The sequence below is a fragment of the Cicer arietinum genome, chromosome 4 (assembly GCF_000331145.2).
Source record: "Cicer arietinum cultivar CDC Frontier isolate Library 1 chromosome 4, Cicar.CDCFrontier_v2.0, whole genome shotgun sequence".
Classification (NCBI taxonomy): Eukaryota; Viridiplantae; Streptophyta; class Magnoliopsida; order Fabales; family Fabaceae; genus Cicer; species Cicer arietinum.
The window spans coordinates 20,312,986-20,335,251 of NC_021163.2; the positions used below are offsets into that span (position 1 = coordinate 20,312,986).

At 27.8% G+C, this 22,266-nt stretch overlaps 3 protein-coding genes across 3 annotated transcripts in view; 2 read left to right on the forward strand and 1 right to left on the reverse strand.

The window, feature by feature from the left end:
* Positions 1-4,943: 4,943 nt before the first annotated feature.
* LOC140919988 (protein FAR-RED IMPAIRED RESPONSE 1-like) lies at positions 4,944-5,360 on the forward strand. The gene has a single exon (XM_073367285.1). It carries the CDS (start codon positions 4,944-4,946, stop codon positions 5,358-5,360), a length of 417 nt encoding a protein of 138 aa, XP_073223386.1.
* An 8,562-nt stretch (positions 5,361-13,922) lies between these two features.
* Positions 13,923-18,129, forward strand: LOC101510262 (OVARIAN TUMOR DOMAIN-containing deubiquitinating enzyme 12-like). The gene is made up of 11 exons (XM_004497468.4): positions 13,923-14,153; positions 14,917-15,322; positions 15,420-15,574; positions 16,102-16,175; positions 16,392-16,446; positions 16,585-16,659; positions 16,775-16,848; positions 16,949-16,997; positions 17,092-17,176; positions 17,596-17,652; positions 17,762-18,129. The coding sequence occupies exons 2-11, from the start codon at positions 14,989-14,991 to the stop codon at positions 17,821-17,823; spliced, it is 1,020 nt and encodes a 339-aa protein (XP_004497525.1). The 5' UTR covers positions 13,923-14,153; positions 14,917-14,988; the 3' UTR covers positions 17,824-18,129.
* A 3,819-nt stretch (positions 18,130-21,948) lies between these two features.
* Positions 21,949-22,266, reverse strand: part of LOC101510590 (transcription factor TCP11) — a 1,049-nt gene continuing 731 nt past the window's right edge. The window contains exon 1 of the mRNA XM_073367009.1: positions 21,949-22,266. This exon is cut by the window's right edge and continues 731 nt beyond it. Coding sequence (XP_073223110.1) covers positions 22,210-22,266 — 57 coding nt within the window. The 3' untranslated portion in view covers positions 21,949-22,209.

Genomic DNA, 22,266 nt, shown 5'->3' on the forward strand with positions numbered 1-22,266 from the left:
TGTTTTCTTATTATTATTAGTTTATTTTGTTTAGGTTTAGTTAGTTTCCTTTGTGGTAACCAATTCCTTTCTTTTCTAATTCAGTTACCATGCTAACTGAAATTACTTTATATATTTATATGGATTACACTGTCGCTACATAGTAATTAAACTTTTATATATATATATATTAGTTTAATAAGAAGCGTGAGGCATATTGGCAGCAGGGAAACTAGCCTAATTTTTATGAAAGGACCAAATATATAAAGAAAATATAAGGATCATATATATATATAATTTTTATATATATGATACAGTAATTATTAAATGAAACTGTTGCATCATAATTAGATTTTTAGAGCTATGATTTATTAAAGTTGTTAAGATTAATCTGTTGGATAATTGAAATTATAATTCTCGTAATAATTAGTCTAATAAGTAAAGATTGATATGTTAGATCATCGAAATTATAATTTTTTATTTATATTTAATTTAATATTTTAAGATTAAATTGTTGGACCGTCAAAATTAAAAAATTTCAATCATAATTAGTCTAATTAAGTTAGATTGAAATGTTTAATCATTGAAATTAGAATTTTTATGTCATAATTAGGCTAATTAGTTAAGATTAAATCGTTTGATTGTAGAAATTATAATTTATGAGTCATAGTTAGTCTAATTAGTTAAGATTGAACCATTTATTTATCGAAATTTAAATGTCTAATTCATAGGTAATCTAATTAGTTAAGATTGAATCATCAAAATTAAAAATTTATAAGTTATATTTAGTCTAGTTAATTAAGATTTTATTAATGTTCAATTGTCAAAATTTAAATTTGTAAGTTATAGTCGGTCTAATTAGTTAAGATTCACATGTCGGAACATCGAAATTAAAATTTTGAAGTCATATTTAGTTTAATAAGTTAAGACTAAACCGTTTGAACATTGAAATTATATTTTTAAGTCATATTTAGTCTAATTAATTATGATTGAACTATTTAATTATCGAAATTAAAATTTCTAATTCATTCTCTAATATATTTTTAATTCAGTCTAATTTGTTAAGCATCAAATGATTGAAATTATAATTTCTAATTAATATTTAGTCTAATTTCGATTATCCAACAGTTCAATTTAGATCAAATTGAACCGTAGAATCATTTAAATTATAAAGTTTAAATCATATTTAGTCTAATTAGTACATAATGAAATATTGGATCGTCGAAATTAAAAAAATTATGTCACAACCAGTTTAATTAGTTAAGATTGAATCGTCAAATTATTGAAATTATAGTTTATAAGTCATATTTAATTTAATTAGTTAAGATTGAACCATTAGATCATCGAAATTTAACTTTGTAAGTTATAATTATTCTAATTAGTTAAGATTAAACTCTTAGATCCTCAAACTTATAATCTATATGTCAGTGTTATTCTAATTAATTAAGATTAAAACGTTGGATCGTCGAAATTAGAATTTCTAAGTTATAGTTAATCTAATTAATTATGGTTGAATCGTTTGAATGTCAAAATTTAATTTTCTAAGCCATAGTTAATATAATTAGTTAAGATTGAACCAGATCATCAAAATTATAGTTCCTACATATTATTTAGTTTAATTAGCTAAGATTGAACCGTTGATCATCGAAATTATAACTTATATGTCGTGGTTAGTCTAATTAGTTAAGATTGTACAGTTGGATCGTCAAAATTATAATTTCTAAGTCATGATTAGTCTAATAATTAAGATTGAATTATTAGATCTTCGAAATTATAGTTTCTATGTCATATTTAGTTTAATTAGTTAAGATTAAACCGTTGGATCGTCGAAATTTAACTTTTTAAGTCATATTTAGTCTAATTAGTTAAGATTGAGTCGTTGGATTGTTGAAATAATAATTTTTAAGTCGTGGTTAGTCTAATTAGTTTAAGTTGAACCGTTCTATCATCGAAATTATAATTTATAAGTCATGGTTAGTCTAATTAATTAAGATTAAATCGTTTAATCATCAAAATTTAAATATTGAAGTGACAATCAGTGTAATTAGTTAAGATTGAAATGTTTGATCGTCAAAATTACAATTTCTAAATCATAGTTAGTCTAATTTGTTAAAGTTTAACCATCAAATCATCGAAAATAGAATTTATAAGTCATATTCAATCTATTTAGTTAAGATTGAACCGTCAAAATAATCAAAAATAGAATAATCAAAAATAGAATTTATAAGTAATATTCGGTCTATTTAGTTAAGATCGAATAGTTGGATGAAATTTAAATTTTGAAGTAATATTCAGTCTAATTTATTAAGATTGAATCGTCAGATGATCGAATTTAGGAATATTAATTAATCAGATTGATTATGACATAGAAATTTAAATTTTCACGATCCAATAATTCAATCTAACCTAATTAAATTAACTAGGATTTATAAATTATAATTTTGATAATCATTGGATCAATCTTAACTAACTAAATAAACTATAATTATAAAATTTTAATTTTGATAATTCAACAATATAATATTTTCCTTCAATTAATGATTAATAATATGATATATAAATAAATGTTTCAATAATACAATTTTAATTTATATGTATATATACACACACTCGCACTATATTATATTTTTTTAGTCTTAAAAAAATTGAACTTATGTGATACATATTAAATCTGATCACAATTGTCACAATCACTTTAATGTGATGATAAGGATGTAATTTGAGGTCAGGCTCATGGATTGCATTCTTGCTTCTTTAATAAATTAAAAAGAACAATACCGACTATAGCTATTAATTTCCCCAAAACATTAAAATTAAGCAATGTACCCTAGAAGTTATCTGATTATAATTCATAGAGAGATATTTTATTATTTTATTATTTTGTCACTTAGGCATTAATGTATTTTTATATAAACGTTATAATACACGATTTTGTTTGTGAAAAGTGTAATTCATTACTAACTATGTTTAGACTTTATCTCCTTTCCAATGTTCTTTGAGATACATATCTAATCCTCCTGATCAGACCCCCCCACCCCACCTCGTTGTTCCAAGAATTTAAGTGTCAGTTTTTCAAATAATCGCATATTTTCTAAAAACTATCATATTTAGATATGATAAAAATGACTCTTAAAACTCCAAAAAAAAAAAAGAAAAATTGTCTATATATTAATCCAACTTGTTTACAATATTACACAACTAGTTTGACAATGTAGACCCTTTTGGCGTATATGTGTATGATATATATTTTCCAGATACGTATAGCATACATCAACCCCTGACGTTAAGAGCACACGAATATTAATTGAACGGCGATTTTTTCTCTTGAATGATTTGAGAGGTTGAAAATATGACATAATTTTATAATGAAGACAGAGAAAGAGTACTCAAAAATAAAAATTAACATTTGACTATGTTGAACATGATAAGGACGCACTATACGCTGTAGTAGCATAAATTAATTAAGCTCTCTTTAGAGCATATAGATATATAAACAAGAAAATTGTCTGAATTGAAGAGGAATAGATCATAGTGTTGTGACATACTTAGGTAGATAATTTGATTTTGAGAAATGGTATTTAAACATATTTTTAAACACAAATATATGTGGTCTCCATACAATTTTTCTATTCATTTAATTTCTCCATCTTTTTACTTTTCTCTTTTTTTATTTTTCTTTTTTTATTTTTTTTTTTTTGTCTTCCTCTACAAGAATAAACCTCACACATTTATCTTCCATTTCTTTCATAATTCCTCCTTCTTCCTTTTATTTACTTATTTTAATCAAAAAATTTATGAAGTAATTTGAGCAACCTTATCTCCTCACTTGCAAGGTAGCTTATTTCCTTCTTTCTCACAATGTTAAGTTTCAAAATTTGTCTTTTATTTAAGAATGTGTTGTTTTTTTAGACATTAGTATTAAAAAAATTGCAGTTGTTTTTGGTACATTGTTTTGCTTAGATATGAATTTTTGTTTTTTGGATTCATACACGATTTTCTTGGTTCATACCTGATTTTTCTGCTTCCGGTTAATAATATAAACATTAGTGGCTAATGAAGTCCAATAGGTGATTAATGACTTATTTTTGTCTAAAAATTAGAGTTGTGAACTGTTAATCAATCATGTTAATTATTTTTGTCTAAATATTAAGTTTCATCGCTGTTACTCAATGATGTTAATCAAATTTGAATTGTTAAGTTTCATCAATGTCTATATTTTTTGTAGGTCTAACACATTTCATATTATGTGATTAATATTGTATTAATTATGGGTCTTTCTGATTTTTTGTTTTTTGTTAATAGTGTAAATATTATTGGTTAATGAAGTACAATAGGTGGTTAATGAATTATTTCTGTCTAAATATGGTAGGTCTAACATATTTCATATTATGTGTTTAATAGTGTGCTAATTGTTGGTTAATAAAGTGCATACAATGATTAATAATCGAATTGAATTATTTTTTGTAGTTTTTGTGTGACATTTGCACTATCAATTGAAACTTCACTGATTGTGGTACTATTGAAGATGAAGGTATCAGAGTTGACAACCTTGTTGATGATGACGACACATGTTGTTGGGAGCCTGTAACGGGGATGTGTTTTTCTTGCTTAGATGAAGTCAAATCATTTTATGAAGAGTATGCTTCGAGAAAGAGTTTTGGGTGGAAGATTATATCTTCAAGAAAAGGGCAAGTAGAGGAGCTCTGCTACTTAATTTTATCATGCTCAAGAGAGGGGTCTAGAGTGTCAAAAAATATGTGTACGTTAAGAACACTTCAAACTAAGGTAAATAATTGTCTTGCCAAGATTGTTATTAAGTTGGATAAAGATGAATTGTGGTACATTACAAAATTTGAACCTGATCATACTCACGAGAGAGTCCTACAAAGGCAAGGTTGTTCAAAGCTAACAAGAAGATGAACTTGCATGTGAAGATAACGATACAAATAAATGATGATGCAAGAATGAGGATCAACAAGACATTTCAATCTCTTGTTAAAGATGCAGGAGGGCATGAAAATGTACCATTTTGTGAAAGAGATGTGAGGAATTATATTAACAAGGAACGACGTGCAATAGGAAAAGAAGGTGATGGAAATGCCTTGATAAGTTATTTCTGCCAAATGAAGGAACACAATTCAGATTTCTTCTATGACATAAATTTGGATGATGATTTTCACGTAAAGAATATGTTTTGGGTTGATGCAAGAAGTAAAGCTGCTTATGAATACTTTGGAGATGTGGTGACTTTTGACACAACATATTTGACTAATAAGTATGACATGCCTTTTGATGTGTTTGTTGGTGTGAATTACCGTGGTCAATCAACATTACTTGGATGTGGTCTGTTGTCAGGTGAAGATATAGATTCATTTGTATGACTTTTCAAATCATGACTTCGTTGTATGCTAGGAAAGGTCCTTCTGGGTATTGTGACTGACCAATGCAAGGCTATGAAAAATGTCAGTGAGTTAGTTTTTCCTACAACTCGTCATAGGTGGTATTTATGGCATATAATGAAAAAAAATTCATGAAAAGCTCGGTCAATATAGTGAATATAAAAAGATTAAGTTTGCATTGAAAGAAGCGGTTTATGACACAGTCACAAAAGAGGCATTTGAAGAAAAATGGTGTTCTTTTATCGACAAATTTGAGCTTCAACAAAATGATCGGTTGAATAGATTGTATAACGAACGTCATAGATGGACACCAACCTTGCTAAGAAAATATTTTTGGGCAGGTATGTCTACTACACAACGAAGTGAGAGTATACATTCTTTCTTTGATGGTTATATCAATTCAATGACAAGTTCAAATCAATTTGTAAAACAATTTGATAATGCTATCAAAAGTCAAGCATAAAAAGAATTTGAAGTTGATTTTAGTTGGATGGATACTATAATTTCTTGTGGGTCAAACTCGTCAATTGAAAAACAATTCCAAGGTGAATACACTCATGTCAAATTTAAGGAAGTTCAAATAGAATTTAGATCTAAAATGAATTGTGCTTGTTCCTTTTTTTTTTTTTATTGTGGAGGGTTCCTTTGCTATATACCATGTGTTGGAGGAGGTGTCAATTGGAGACAAACCAAAAGAACGTGTCTTAAAAGTTGTGTTTAATCGAGAAAATAATGATGTCAACTATGAATGTTCGTTGTTTGAGTTTAGAGGTATGTTGTGTCGCCATGTGTTATCTATGTGTACTCAAGATAGGGTTAAAAAAAAATGTGCCAGAGAAGTTTATCTTAACAAGGTGGAAGAAAATTATTAAAAGGAAACATTCATATATTAAGAGCAGTTATAGTGTGAAAGAATTGAAGCCACAAATGGACATGTTTGACAAATTGCGCAAGCATTTCTATGAAGTAGTTGCAGAGTCTGAAGATGCGACTAAGGCACTCCATTAAATATTACATCAATTTAATTCTAATGTGCCCAACATGGATACTACAAATAACAAGGTCGAAAGAAGTTCTATTGATGCTTCAAGTCCAAACAATGATAATGAAATTCTCAATCCTTTGCGGGTCAAACGTAAAGGTCGTCCTCCATAAAAAAGAAAAGTATATGTAGTTGAAAAAATCGTAAAGAGATCAAGGAATGGAACCAATCAAAGTGATGACAGAGAGACTACCTTTGTAAGTTTTTTTCGTCCAAAAATTATGTATCCATCGTGTACATATTATATTAAAATATTTCTTTTTTGTTTATTAAAATGTGTAGGAGAGCAATACTGAAATAGTGAGAAATTAGAACGAAAGTAACATCTGCATAGAATCATATATTGAAGCTATCGAAAGTAACACATTGGTTCGTGTTTAAATTTTTGACTGAATATGTGGTTGTATTATTATATGTAAGATTGTGCTAAGTTATTAGGCTTAATTGCAGTTTTGGTCCCCCCTATTTTAGCTGAATCGCAAAAGTAGTCCCTTCATTTTGTTTCACCCCAGTTTTGGTCCCCAAACAGAATTTTAGTCCAAAACTTGATCAAATTTTAGTTTTTAAAGCCGTACTACATCATTTATGATCATATATTTCAGGTACAGTTGTTGCAAATGAGATCTTGAGGCATTGCGTGACTTAAATAAATGAAAAAAAATGAAATTTCATAGTTTTGGACCAAAATTCTGCTTGGGGGACCAAAACTGGGGAGAAACAAAATGGAGGGACTACTTCCGCGATTCAGTTAAAATAGGGGGATCAAAACTGCAATTAAGCCAAGTTATTATATGTTGTTGTTCAGGTTGGAAGTAATACATCATTCTTGGATCTTTTTGTCACAATTCAGCACAATTATGTGATAAAATGTAAATGTTTTATCAATTTTGTCACTTTTTTATATGACATTTTGTTGCAATAAACAGTCAAGTAAATGGATTGTATGATAATTATGTACGTGGTTTATCACTTTTGTCACTTTTATGTCATTAATGGATTTGAACATAATTTTTGGTCATTCTTATCAGACAAAATATACATCTGGTCAATGGTTTTAAGAAACATGGTTAATATTGTAAACAACTTGGTTAATGGATTTGAACAGAATGTTTGGTCATTCTTATCAAACAAAATATAAATATGGTCAATGGCTTTAAGAAACATGGTTAATGTTGTGATCAAATTGATTAATGAATTCGAACTAAAAACTTGGGCATTCTAATCAAACAAGATATAAATTTGGTTAATGACTTAAAACAATACGATTAATTCCTTGCACAACTTGGTTAATGGATTTGAACAAAAAATTCATAAAAATAGAAAGATAGAAACTCAAAATTTCATACATATTTGTTCATAAAAAAAAAAAGTTCATACATATTTGTTCATAAAAACAGAAAGAAAAAAAAAATAGGCAAAAGGTGTTGTTCAAATGCCACCAACTACATCGCTATAGAGAACCTCCCACAAACTCAAAATATGCCCATAACACATTTCTTTTTTCTTCTTCTTCTTTTCATCCAGATTCACAAACGAACTTTGATTGACTACACTTTTAACTCGCTTCCTTGATTTATCTTTCATTCTCGTAATTATGTTTGACATTGGTTTGCCTGAACTGTTCACGTTAGGCTCACGTGTTGACAAATGTATTAAAATTATATAATAACAAAACTACAGCAACACCACAACATATACAATTTATTACTTACCAACAACATTTTCTGCGACTTCATCCCCAACATTCTCAAGAGGGGTACTAACTCCCACCTCACCTATTGAAAAATAGTATGTTATTAACAAGTCCAATTGCATACCATAAATATTTGATTAACAAAAAAATTCAATATTCTTACCATCAAATTCAGCATATGAAATTGAGGGGAATCCATTACAAGCTCTTGTTGGAGAACCTCCCACAAATTCATGATCGGATTCATGCATTGGTTGACATTTACACAATTATTCTTTCAACAATTTTACCTCACCACCAATTGTTGATAATCAACATAACGTACAATATGATTTTCTTGTTCATGCAATGCTTCATTTACCATGTCAAATTCAAGTTCTTCATTTGTTGTAGTTAACTCTTCAATTAACTTGCAAAACGAAAAATAATTGAAACACACACATTATTATTATACAAGTTATACAATCAAATAATATAAATGCTTACCATGTTATTTTGAAATACTTTTAATATAGTTTTCTTCTAACACTGTAAGATTGACAAATTCAAAAATCTCGGGAATCTAAACTTGGGAACAGGTGCTTCACCCAAGGACAAGTGGTTAAACGTCCATATCTAAAACAAATATTAATATACTTATTAAATGTATTTTAATTTAAAGACAACACAAGATAGAAGTTGGTGACATAAAACGATATAAAATATATACCTGTAGGACAGCTGCACAACTTGTTATGTGTGTTTGCGAATATAGCTTCACCTCTTTCAACACAATTTCAATTTTACTTAAACTTTCAACTAAAACATTATACACAGTTACACCCCAATTGTAGCTATGCAGAGACTCTAGACTATCAAGTATTTTAATATAACGAGTATTTACTCGATTTCCTGATTTGGGAAAATATAACTTGCCAAAGGCGAGGAGTATATAAAGTTACAAAAATTGACTTTGTTTTGACGATACATGTGAAGCAACATACCAATCATATCAAAAGTTACTTATTTTCCTCTAAACAACAACAATGTATCACATTCCTCATTTTCATATTCTTTCAAAGGCTCGCCTACTATTGGTAGTCCTATAGCTAAACATACGTCACTTGGAGTACAATTAACTATCCTAAATCCCCCACTACGTCCATCCCACCTACTAGCCAACTCCGACAACAGAGCACCATAAATTTGTAATTTTTTTGACATATCTAAAACCCACTTGAATGGAGTTGTCATAATTTGATTTCGATGTGCATATGTCAAATGAAGGTTGATTTCGTGCAACATATTTGGTAAGCATGCATGTCTCGCATGTATCTGAAAAGTATGAATACATGATTAATATTGATAAATAAATTGCAACAATACAAATACAACTAGTTTATAAATTCCTTACATTTTTTTCATTTGTCGGTGCCATGTCTTAAAGCATGAGAACTGAAGAGGAATTGATGAGAACTCTTCCTTGTAAACGTCAAAGATACATTGCAATGTATACTTAGAAAACACATACATCATGTAGTCACAATGTCATCATTGAACTAATTGGAAGATTCTGTGTCCTCTTTAATACATTGTTCATGCACTCAGAAAGGCTAGTTGTCATGTGTCTCCAACGTCTACTCGTGCCACAATGTCATATTGGTCAAAATACAATGGAATAGAGTTGTTTCACAATCCAGCCATGAGAAGAGATCCAAAAGGTCATCCACAGTCTACTTGTATTCATACTGAAATGGATCAGCGAGAGAAAAATACACACCCCAAGAGATGTGGTTTGTGTCGGAACGAGGGACGTAGCAAGAATAAATTTTCTTATCGTACTGATGCTCCTAATAGAAATTAGTTCATTGTAACAAAATTAGTTAATTTGGTATTTGTATGTTTAATTATTGTATTAATTAAATATTGTTATTTATGGACTCCATTTCATTAATTTTTTTTAATAATTATAAAATGTAAAATTAACATTGTATTAATTTACTTAATTAAAATAATAATTACTTAATTAAATAATTAATAAAACTTAAATTAATTATTTCATTAAATTAATAATTAATGAAACTTAAGTTAATTATTTAATTAAAATAATAATTATTGATTAATAAAATGTATATTTATTATTAAGAAAAATGTTAACAAAAAAATAATATGTTGCATTATTTCTCAGTGGGTGACTGTGTCTTTATTAATTGATCAAATTCCCTATATATGTGTCTACTAAATAGCACCACTACTAAAAATAATTTTATAAATGATAAAATAAATTTAATAGTTAAAAAAAATATATACATTGAGAAATCGGTGGGGGGGGGAACAAATTTCTCTTCATTCATTAAAAAAAATTAAAATTTAGTTGAGAAAATGTAAGAGGAGAAACCGACTTCTCAATGTAAATTTAAAAAATAGAAAAAAAGATGGTAGTTTGGTATTTAATTAGGAATTAGTGGTAGTTTGGTATTTTTTTTTTCATGGCATAACAATAAAAAAGCCCCCATATGTTATACATCTTCTTTATAAATACTACTAATGCACGATATTTCTCTCATGTGACATTTCTTCATTTTTTCAATTCACACAACACTAACTTTAAATTTCAATATTTAGTGTTTAAATTCTAACATCATTTCCAACTATATGAAAAAATAATTGTTAGAAGTCACTTAAATTTATTTTCATATCTGAAAGGATTTTCAATTGAAGGGAAGGAGAAAAAATAATGTGAGTTTTTAAGTGACATTTTAATCTAAATTATTTATTTTAATTTAATGAGTTGGATAATGACTAATCTTACTCTGGTATAAAAAATCTTTTAACATGTGTAATTTATAATGAGTTGATAATGATTAATCTTACTCTCATATAAAAAGTCTTCTAACATGTATAATTTATTATCATCTTTAAGTATGTAAGTGAGTGTATTATTTGTATTTGAGTGAAACCCATTCTACCATAAACAATTAGATTTGAGGAATCCAACCATTGGGTTAATTAAGTATTAATTCTTCTCGAATTAAATATAAGCATATAAGGTATTTAACATATTATAGACTTATAGTCCAATTTTTTTATAAGTATTTAGATTAAAATTTAAATTAAATATATCAATTTTTTAACTAATATTTGAATATAGTAAAATTATAAATATATATTAAATATTTTTTGTTAATATTTTAATCATAAAATATATATTTACTAGAATGAAAAACCGTGCAAAGCACAAGAATAAATTTATTTAAGGAATTCATTCAAATATAATTTGTTATTTGTGGTTAGAGATGAGAATAAATTAGATCGTCCGTTAGGAGCCTATGGCTTGATCTACTTATGATATGTTCAATAAAAAAGTCAGACTCATGATATTTTTAAAGTCTGTTTATTTAAATAAGTTAGACTCAGACTTATAAAAAAACTTATTAAGCATGACAACCGGTTTATATATATTTTATTATTTATTAATGTTATTTATTATTATTATTATTATTATTATTATTATTATTATTATTATTATTTATTAACAATATTATTTTCTATTTTAAAGCCTATTACTCCATAGTCGTTCCATATTCTCTACGTATTTTTCTTCTCCCGTTCTTTTCAAGTTCAATTGTTCATATTATTATTTAATTATTATACTATGTAACCTACCACCAATTGTCATTCTCCAATTTTTCCAATTTCCATCTAGGTTGGACTACACTTCAACCTACCAATTGCCATTCACCAATTTTTCCAATTTCTATATAGGTTGCACTACACTCGAGAGGTATGTAAGCAGCATTATTTTTATAAAAAAACCAATACTATTTATTTGTTATATTTATATATATTATTAGTATATAAAATTTAGAAACCCTAATTGTTTATTGAGTATAATTTTATTAATTTTTCTTGTATATAAAAGTCTAGTTTAGCCTATTAAAAAATATATATATATATATAATATTTAAATATTTTAATGTGAATAAGGATTTTAAATAGACTTTTAGACCCAAACTTTTAAAAAAGTCAGACCATGTCAAAAAAAAGTCAGTAATAAACCGTAGACTAGACTTATGCCTAAAAAGTATTAATCGTAAGACAACTCAAACATTTCAAAGTCTGACTTAACTTGAACTATTTCCACCCTTATTTGTAGTATTAATTGAGTATCAATTACGTTTTAACCACAAATAGCTAATTAATATAATATATTGAATATTTAAATAAATTTTTTACGAATAAAATAATCCTTGATCTATAATAATTGTTTATGAACTTAGAAGAACTTAATTATCAATTTGAGATAAGCCGAATAACAGCTTAATCTTTAAATATGTTTATTTTTTTATCAATTTAATTAATAAAATTATTAATAAAATGGAGAATTGAAGATATATATTTTTAATTTTCATATATTTAAGAGCTATAATGACTACGTCCCATATATTTAAAAATAAAAATGGATATTTACTTAATTATAAATCAAATTTATTAAAAAATAATTATAAATCAAATTGTTAATCCTATTTTTAGTCTGTGTGCATGGAGCATGCCGAAGAGTTTAAAAAAGTTTATGCTCGATTTCAACCTTCACAGTCACATGTGACCCAAGAGTTAACTTATTTGATTATTAATGACAGAAAACGAATATTGTACCCCTCAGTGCAGGCCGCACAATCATATAAAGATTCCCTTTCAATTTTTATTTTATTTTTTAAAATTTAAAATACGTCGGCCATCTTTTCACTTCCTCAGAATGTGATAATCTCGATAATGAATAATTTGTAACTATGCTATTTGAGTCAATTCATGCGAATGGATAAAATGGAAGAAAAAAAAAACTGTTAAAATCAAGAAAAATAGAGTTTGTTTGATTAAAATTTTAAAAAATTAATTTTATAGATTTATTTATTATCAATTAAAAAAAATATTGACATTCAATAACTTAAATATTTATTATTAGATATTTTAATTTGATTAAAATCATATTTTTTGAAAAATATATCTTTTAAAAATAATTTTTATCCAGAATTTCTCAAAATAACTTTTTATTTTAAGGATTTTTAAAAAATTATAGAAAATAGATAAAATAATTAAAATCATATTTTGAAATAAACTATTAAAAAAATTTATTTCCAAATTTATTTTTAAAATTATTATAACAAAAAAAAAATATTATAAAAGTTATTTAAAAAAAAAATTTAAACAAACCGGTCCATAATTTGTAGACATTTAATGTTATACACCTTATAATTATACGACTTTCAATTATGACTTTTAATTATTTAGTAATTTCATTTTTTCTTTGATTGATTTCTCAAATTGTAGACACATTCATTTTGCTAGTATATTAAACGATGTCGATGTACAATATTCCAATTCTAATGTCCAAAAAAACACTACTCTAAAATTAATTAGAGATACATATCACAATTAATAGTTTTTTACTACATGAAAAGCAATATATTAATTGATTTTTCTCTATTCTAAAGTCACTAATAGAGAGACGAGTTTTAGGCAGTGGTGCACCAATCACAGACGTTACATTTCATGCCTTATTCAGTCAGCAACCAATCAGAACCGTCCAACTCTCATCACAGGGCTTCCATTCATACACAACATTCGTAAGATTCTTTGTCGAAATTTTAATCCTCTAAATTCAACAAATAAATAATATTAATTATTAAAAATTAAATAAATAATTAATATTATAAATACGTGATTAATTATAAGTGATTTAATATTAATAATTAATTGAAGAAATGCGAAAGACAATAGAATTGTTTGTAGTTGAATTATTTGTTGATTGCATGACATTAAATGTTCATTTGTGATTTAGATGTTATGAATTTTTGGGTTAAACAAAGGCAATAGAAAAATGCCGCCCAAATGCCTCAAAAATCAATGAGGAACTTGTTCAACCTTTAACGCCATCGCGAACTGTATATATAAACGCGTCAAACTGCGTTTTTCTTTTCCTATTTTCTTAAACCACAAATATTCAATTCAATGCTTCATCCTTATCTACTTCATTTCTAATTCAGTTGAAGCTGAATCCAAGGTGGGAGACTCTTTTTTTTTCTTCTTTGATGTGTTGTTTAGTCAATTAGTTTTTTTTTGCTGTTCAATTTCTTTGTATTTTGGATCATTTGGTTTTGGTATTTGTATTTGTATTCCAAGTTTGAACCTTTTGGTTTGGAGTATATTTGGGTTTGTTTTGGATTGGCATATATGATATAGTTCTTCAGACATGGGTTGTAGTTAATTTTTGTTGGATTGGTATGATTTTCTTTTAAAAATTAAAACTTGGGTTAATTTTAGTTTCAACTTTCAATTATGGTTCATCTTGATGTTTTTGATACATGGAAGATGCAACAAATAAAACTTACTGTGTCTTGCAAAAACAAGTTATAATCATAGATATGAATTAGTTTGTGCATGTTGTCTTTTTTGTAACATAGATTTTGGGGTTGGAGTTAGTTCAGGAGGATCCAGGTAATAACTAATAACTGGCTTGGAGAAGTTTGTTTAGTTTTCCTTTGGCCCTTGAAGTATATGCTTGATGGTTGCTTCTTTTGTTTGTTTTACTTTTACCATGGAATCATCCTCTCTCCACTTGACCGTATGATGTGAAGATTTTGTTTATATTTGTCTCCTTATAGTCATTAAATAATTGAGATGCTATCAAATTTTATTAACATATATATGAAGAGATATATACTTTTTTTTTTTGCATAGCAACATGATGTTGAATTTTAACATTAGAAGATTTATTTCCATATTAACACTAGAATGCAAATTTTATACCCAACTTGTTTTGGCAGGTGTACACTTGCTGGTGTGGAATCATTTTAAAGAAGACTTTTCAAATTCATTTTCATTTTTAATAGCCAAAGATGGCTTTATATGAGCATTCAGATGTTGTTCAATGGGGTATGAATCTTTTCGATGCCGAACCTAGTTATAGTCCTGGATACTATGGTGACATAATTCAACATGATACTGGTGATGTCTATGATGATGAACACTACTTTCACAGCCATTATGATTCTGTAAGTAACCAAGTAGAGAACGATGAGATCATTGCACGTACTCTTCAAGAAGAGTTTTCGCAGCTAGAGATTGCCGAGAGTTCAAGGTATTCACAGGCAGATGAACAACACTTTCATGCATCTCATGAGGCTCCTTATGATTGGCATAACACACCGATGATGAACTATTGTTCAGGAGGTATCAGTAAACCCATAAAGCTTCTAGTGCTTGTGTATAGTTGAAATTTATCTTTTTGAATAATTTGGTTTGTTCAATCAGAATTTTACATGTGTAGGTCATGATTATGCTCATGAAGGAGTTAATGAAATAGAACCTTCGAGTTCATGTTGTAGTCCTTGTGAAGTGGGGGGATACTCATTGGATCTTGTTGACAATTATCCATTTGATGATGATATTGGGAGGAGATTGAGTCAGATAACTCCAATTCCTGTATGTTTAGCTTCTTGATTTATCTATTTAGTCGATAATATATACTCGGCACCTTTTAACTTATTCACTATGTTCTGTTTTTGTTAAGATATAGTGATAATCTTCTTTCCAAACTACATTTTCAACTCATTACATTATTTAATACTTGGTAAGTAATTATGGGTTGTTTTTAAATTTTCAAACCAGTCATTCCTATTGTTATCCAATCAACATACATAGTGATGAAAGAAATCAGCTTCTTATTTGAATCTTCCACTATGATACAAGAGCATGTTTGGTATAAGAACACATTCTCTGTTTTTCATTTTTCATTATAAAATTTTCATGTTGTTTTCATTCTGTTTCTTGTTTTTAAATATTTGTAGAGGAAAAAGTGAAAACAAAGGTTATTTTCACTAACCTCTCTCCTACTTTCAATAAAATCTTTTCTTTTATTCTTTTCATGTCTTATGATATTAGAAAGTTCATATTTCTTTTGATCAGTTGTATGACCTGCTTAAAATTTTCATTTTTGCCCTCTTGTGTAGCACATTCCAAAAATTAATGGAGAAATTCCTTCTATTGATGAAGCAACATCAGATCATGAAAGACTTCTGGATAGGTATTTGTCATAAGCATATTACTCCTTGGTTAAAAGCTAATAAAAATGCTTCCATGATGTATGTATGGTTGTCTAGCACTCCTCCATATTATTATTTTTGGATCATTCATAGTCTGTAAAGTTTAGGCTGGTTTAAAGAATTATTTATTTTATCTATATTTTCTTCTAAAGACTTTTACTCAACATGCCAAATTAAGCCACTCATTTTTTTAACAGATTGCAATTATATGACTTTGTGGAGAATAAGGTTCAAGGTGATGGTAATTGTCAGGTTTGTTGCTTTCAACATTCACTTTTCCAATTTTTTGTTCCTCCACACGTGAAAAGAGTGGCTTTAATCAGTTTCATTTCAGAGCATAAGTTTCTATATTCATCAATTAATACCTCTTTTATCGTTATTCCTCACCAGTTCCGCGCATTATCTGATCAGTTGTATAACACACCTGATCACCACAAGTTTGTGAGACGAAAAGTCGTGAACCAGGTTTGTTTGTCTAGCGCGTTATATTTTATCATGCTTACCTGAATTTTGATATCTGTGCCGCTTCTATTTGTGTGTTATTCTTAGGTTCTGATTAATGAATGGTCTTTTTAAACAGCTGAAGTCTCATCCAGATATTTATGAAGGTTATGTTCCCATGGAATATGGTGAATATTTGGAAAAGATGTCTAGGTAATAATTTGCACATTTTTCTCTATCTATCTACCTATATAAAAATATTTCTAATGTACTAACCAATAACAATTTTTACTTTCTTTTTTAATTAAATTAGGGGTGGTGAATGGGGTGATCATGTCACTCTTCAAGCCGCTGCGGATTCAGTACGAGTTTCTGCAACTTACTATTTCTCTTCAACAGAACTTATATTTAATGTAGTTTGAGACTAATACTGCTGATTTTTTTCTTCTTCTTCAGTATGGTGTAAGAATATTTGTGATGACTTCTTTCAAGGACACCTGTTGCATTGAGATTCTTCCTAGTTCTGAGAAACCAAAAGGAGGTAAAATTTTCTTAGTAGCGAGGCCTGAAGTGACTACGATTTAGCGTATCGCTAGACACTAGCCAGTTTTCTGTTCACTTCACATTGTTTCTTGAAATCTTTTAGAACCTTGAACCCAATTGGACATTCTTCTATAATCATTGATGCTTTCAAAAGATGCTAGTGAATGAAATTGTAAAGTTCGGTATCTGCTTCCATTTCATGGATTTCCATAGGTAGAAATCTTGAAACCTATGTGGAAATGGTTTATCAATTTTTGCTGTGTGATCAATATTTTGTAGGAGTATTATAGATTTGTTTGACTTTTGGATCACTGATTGTTTTTCCATATTTTTCGGGGATCATATTGATTACTTTATAGGACCTTTTCTTTATTGTTCATCATATAATTAATCGTATAATATATGTTTTTATTGCAGTGATTTTCATAAGTTTTTGGGCAGAGGTGCATTACAACTCCATCTATCCTCAAGGAGGTAATTTTACAAAATTTTCATACTTTATAGGACCTTTTTTATTTATTTTTCTTTCCAATTATAGAGTATGGTTTGGTTTATGATGTATGTGTTACTATTGATCTAGCAGATATACTTTCAAGTGAGTCAAGAAAGAAGAAAAGGTGGTGGAGCTTTGAGACCAAGCATTAATACTGTGGCTGCCCTAGAGAGCACCAATTTTCATTCTGCTGCTCTGCCTAAACTTTTGGTGCCCTGGAATTTTGGACCATTGGATTCTATATCCAAATTCATCCAACAATCAATAAGGATTCTAATATGCAAATTTTATCACATTTCTTTGCTGATGATTTTTCCATTAGTATTTTGATTTTCCTTTTTATTAAATATAAATTTGGGTATGCTGAGCCAGCTACCTACCAGTGGCATTTTGGATATTTTCTTAAAGAAATAAGTTTTTATACATGAAAGGTTAAAGTGTATCAGGTAAATGGTTGATTTATGTTTCTTTGTTTTCATATATTTTCACAAGTTTTAATGTTGTATTACTTTTTTTTAACATATAAACTTCAGATAATTGTCACATGAAAATCTCACATGAAATATTGGAAATGAAGCTGTCAACTAGGTTCTTTCTAACTTCTTACCCATTGAAATATTGGAAACATTGTAGCTTGTTCACAAATATTTTTTTTTTATCAACGAAGGAAAAAAGAAAAACAAGCATCTTTGGCCCGTCTTCAATTAGTATAAGTATTGCCTTCTCTTAACATATGATCGAAGCTTAATCCTCAGAAGTAAGATTTTGACTGAAGACGAAAGTTACTCCCTTACAATTTCAATGCAACTCAAGTTAATCTCTGACACAAATTTTCATGCCAAATTACCTGACAATTTAATATCAGCGGAGTAGCAAATAGACTAACTTTTCTTTTATACAAAATTGTTAAGGACTAATCTAAGTATTAAGTTTTTTTATTACCTAAATTGGATCGCATTGAAGTTGTGAGAGACTAAATTTAATCTTTAGTGTGAAATTTATATTTTATGATCAGATTCATCAGAGGAACATAGAGATACTCTTATGATCTTATTCATCAAACTCACACATCACAGCTTTGTAACCTACATTCCTAGCTATTTTGAAGTCATATGCAGTTATTAACAGCTCAACATTGATGTTAATGGTAAAACCACATAAACCAAAAAAAGCCAACAGTCCACTTCATTTCATGTTTCTGAGAAGGGTCACCAAATCCTGATTTGTAGATTCTAAAGACCTTCCATTAACATTAACTGTGATTGACTTCATTGATAAAGGATATCAACAGATTTCTGAGTTGTTCTTGTTCGGTTCAAAGGGGTTATCAGTTAAATTATTTCATCAAGAAAGGAACAAATTCTATTAAGATTTACCACTTATTCCAATTACAATAAACAAACACTAGCATTCCGAGCCCTCTATACTAGGAAACTACTTTTATTTTCACTGTTTCCAAAAAAACTAAAATGGAAAAAAAACAATGTTTTTGTTCGAAAGTATATATATATATTTTTTTTTTTTGAAGTATGCTTTTGAAATACACGTGGGTGGAAAAAGAAACTCTCTCCATATTATTCAGTAAGTTACCACAAAAATAGTGACATTACATAAGAGGAGAAATGCTTGATCCAACCACAAAAAATGCTTGATTTTCTTGCAATTTTGCTTTTCAAATACAAGTCCAACTCTCCCATGTAGCATTAGTTAAAGTTTATCCTTGAACAAGTCAAAGATGTGATCTTTCAGCAGAATATTGACCATAATTTAAGGCACTACAAATCAACATGTTTTTGTAGTCATATGCTATAAAAATACTCCTTATTTCCGTATGAATATATCCTCTAAAAGCGTGGTTGTAAGTTGCTCAAAGTGTATCATTCACCGTAATGGTACACATCTCTAAGCCACATATGAAGATCATGAATGCAAAGTTGCTAACAAAGGGGACAAGTCACATATACAATCCCTAGCCAAACCATTCATCATACCACATATACATTTTCTTTTCCGTTCTAGTGGTAAAGCTCGATTGCAAAAAAGTTTCTTTAAAATTTATGGTAGTCAAAAGTTTCGCCCACATTTTATTATATGATTATAGGTCACATTCCAAATATGTTTTCCCACTAGAGACATGTTAGATGCATATGGCATTTATGATTTGCCAGTTCACTACTCTAGCAATATAGAATACAATTTTGAAGAGGAGTAAATTAGTCTCATTGGAGATGAGATGTAAATAATTGACGCTTAACATAATACTAATCTATGGATTTGATAGACACTGATTCTTAAGTTTTATATTAAATTTTACTCATCCTTATTAAAGTGACTTGTAAGGTAAATAATGTATATTTTTATATAGTTTTATCTTTTATTGATGTGATACTTTAGTTTTTTCCATATACTCAATCACACCTAGAACTATTCAGTTTGATGTGTAGATATAAGTGGTGGGTGACTCCATTGGAAGACTTTGATACCATTTTAGGTTTTTTATATTGAGTCTAAGTCATCTTCACAAAACTAGTTTGTTGGCTATAAGATTTACATCTTCATGAAACACATAAAAAAAAAATTGGTTATAGCCCTACATATTCATAAAACACATCAATAAATATTGGTTGATTATAACTCTATATTTTCATAAAACACATAAACAAATATTCTTTAATTATAACCATAAATCTTTATGAAACACATAAAGAAGTAGTCTTATCACTAAAAAAAATAGTAGGTATCAAATATCTTAATTACCAATGTTCTCAAAAGGACAACAGTGATTCTTATTTTTTTTTAAAATTGGAATGTCAATTTAGATAGAATTTTGGAAAAAGGTTTGAAGCTCAAGCCAACATGAAGTGATTTTATTGGGTCAAAGTTAGAACCAAGGGATGCTTGTAGCCCCTCCCTTCCCCAATTTATACCTATATATTATATATAAACTAGTCTTATTTTGTTATATATACTTTCTGTTCTTTTTTACAAGCATTTATGTATTGAGTATTTTAAATATATTAAAAAAATGAGTGACATAATTAATGCGTATATGTTGTGTACAATAATTATTAAATTGTTCATATAGTGTAATTAATGTTAACTTTCTACATTCTGAAATAAATTAGTAAAATTAATAGGAGAAGATTTAGAAAAATAATAATAAATATTTCTAGTAATTATAGAAAGTTAAATTTAGAGAAACAAAAATTCTCAATTATTATAATTAAGAACGTAGTATAACAACATTAATATCATATATTATTATTAGCAATATAATTTAATTTGATTTGTATGCATTATCATATAAAGTAGTTGTATAAAAGTGTTTAATTAAATATTATTATTTAGATGTGTCATGTACTATTTTTTAAAATACGTGTACACAAATCTAAATGATAACATGTCATTCTTTTTTTTTTTTTTAAAGTAACATGTGGTTCTAAGTATGTATAAAACTATTTTTCACTATTAAACCATACAAATTAATTTTTTTTAATATATATATATATATATATATATATATATATATTTATTGCAATAGAATTTTATGTAATATTTAATAATAATTTTTGTTGACCACTGCATTGATTTCTAGAGTTAGACATACAAATTAATTTTTCTAATTAATATATATCTATTGCCATAGAATTTTACGCAATATTTAATAATAATTTTTGTTGACCCTCACTGCATTGATTTCTATTGCTAGGACAGACCAAATCCATATAATCCCCAAACATTGGCAAACATTCAAATTCATCGGAGGCTATTGGATCTTGATAAAAGATGTAAAAAGCAAGCGTTACTTGATTTAAGACGATTTGAACTTGATTCAATGGTCATTAAAATTTGTAATTTACATGAGATAATTCAAATCTCTTTCTTATGTCTCATCTCACTTTTCTCTCATGTTTCACTTTACTAATAATGTTGTACAAATAAGTATCATAAAAGTTTGATAAGAAATCGAAATAAAATAAAAATTAATGTTTAAAATTTCAAAGTTTTAAAAGCATCATTTCCAATATTAAATTTCAAGAAGAGCTATTGTTAAAATGTGCCATAATCTAATCCCAATTTGAAAACAAAATTTTAAACACCAATTAATCAAGACTGCCAAAAGGGAACGTCATCATCATTCATTATTTTGGACGGAATCATTTATCTTCCCAATCATCATATAACTCAATTAATTCATTAATTGATCAATCAATGTTAGGTCCAAATCCAAGTTTGAACCTGTCCAACAGCCAACCCAAAACAAGTACAAATATACATATTGATAATGTACTAGTATATATTTATAAATTATAAACGATCCATCATAATTCATTCAGTTTCTAATCATTTACATAACTCTCTTCCGCATCGGTCTTTCCATCAGAGAATCGAATCACAAAAAACCAGATTAAACACAATTAATTTAATTGTGTTGTGGTTGTTGTTCTACCTCGGAACCAAACACATCCTAACAACTAACCTTAAAATTAAGAAAAATAAAAAGAAAAAAGAAAAAGAGAAACCCTCAAATCTCAATGCTATTCAACAAATATACAGAACCGTAACAATGTCATTGTTCGCTCAGAGCTTCTTCC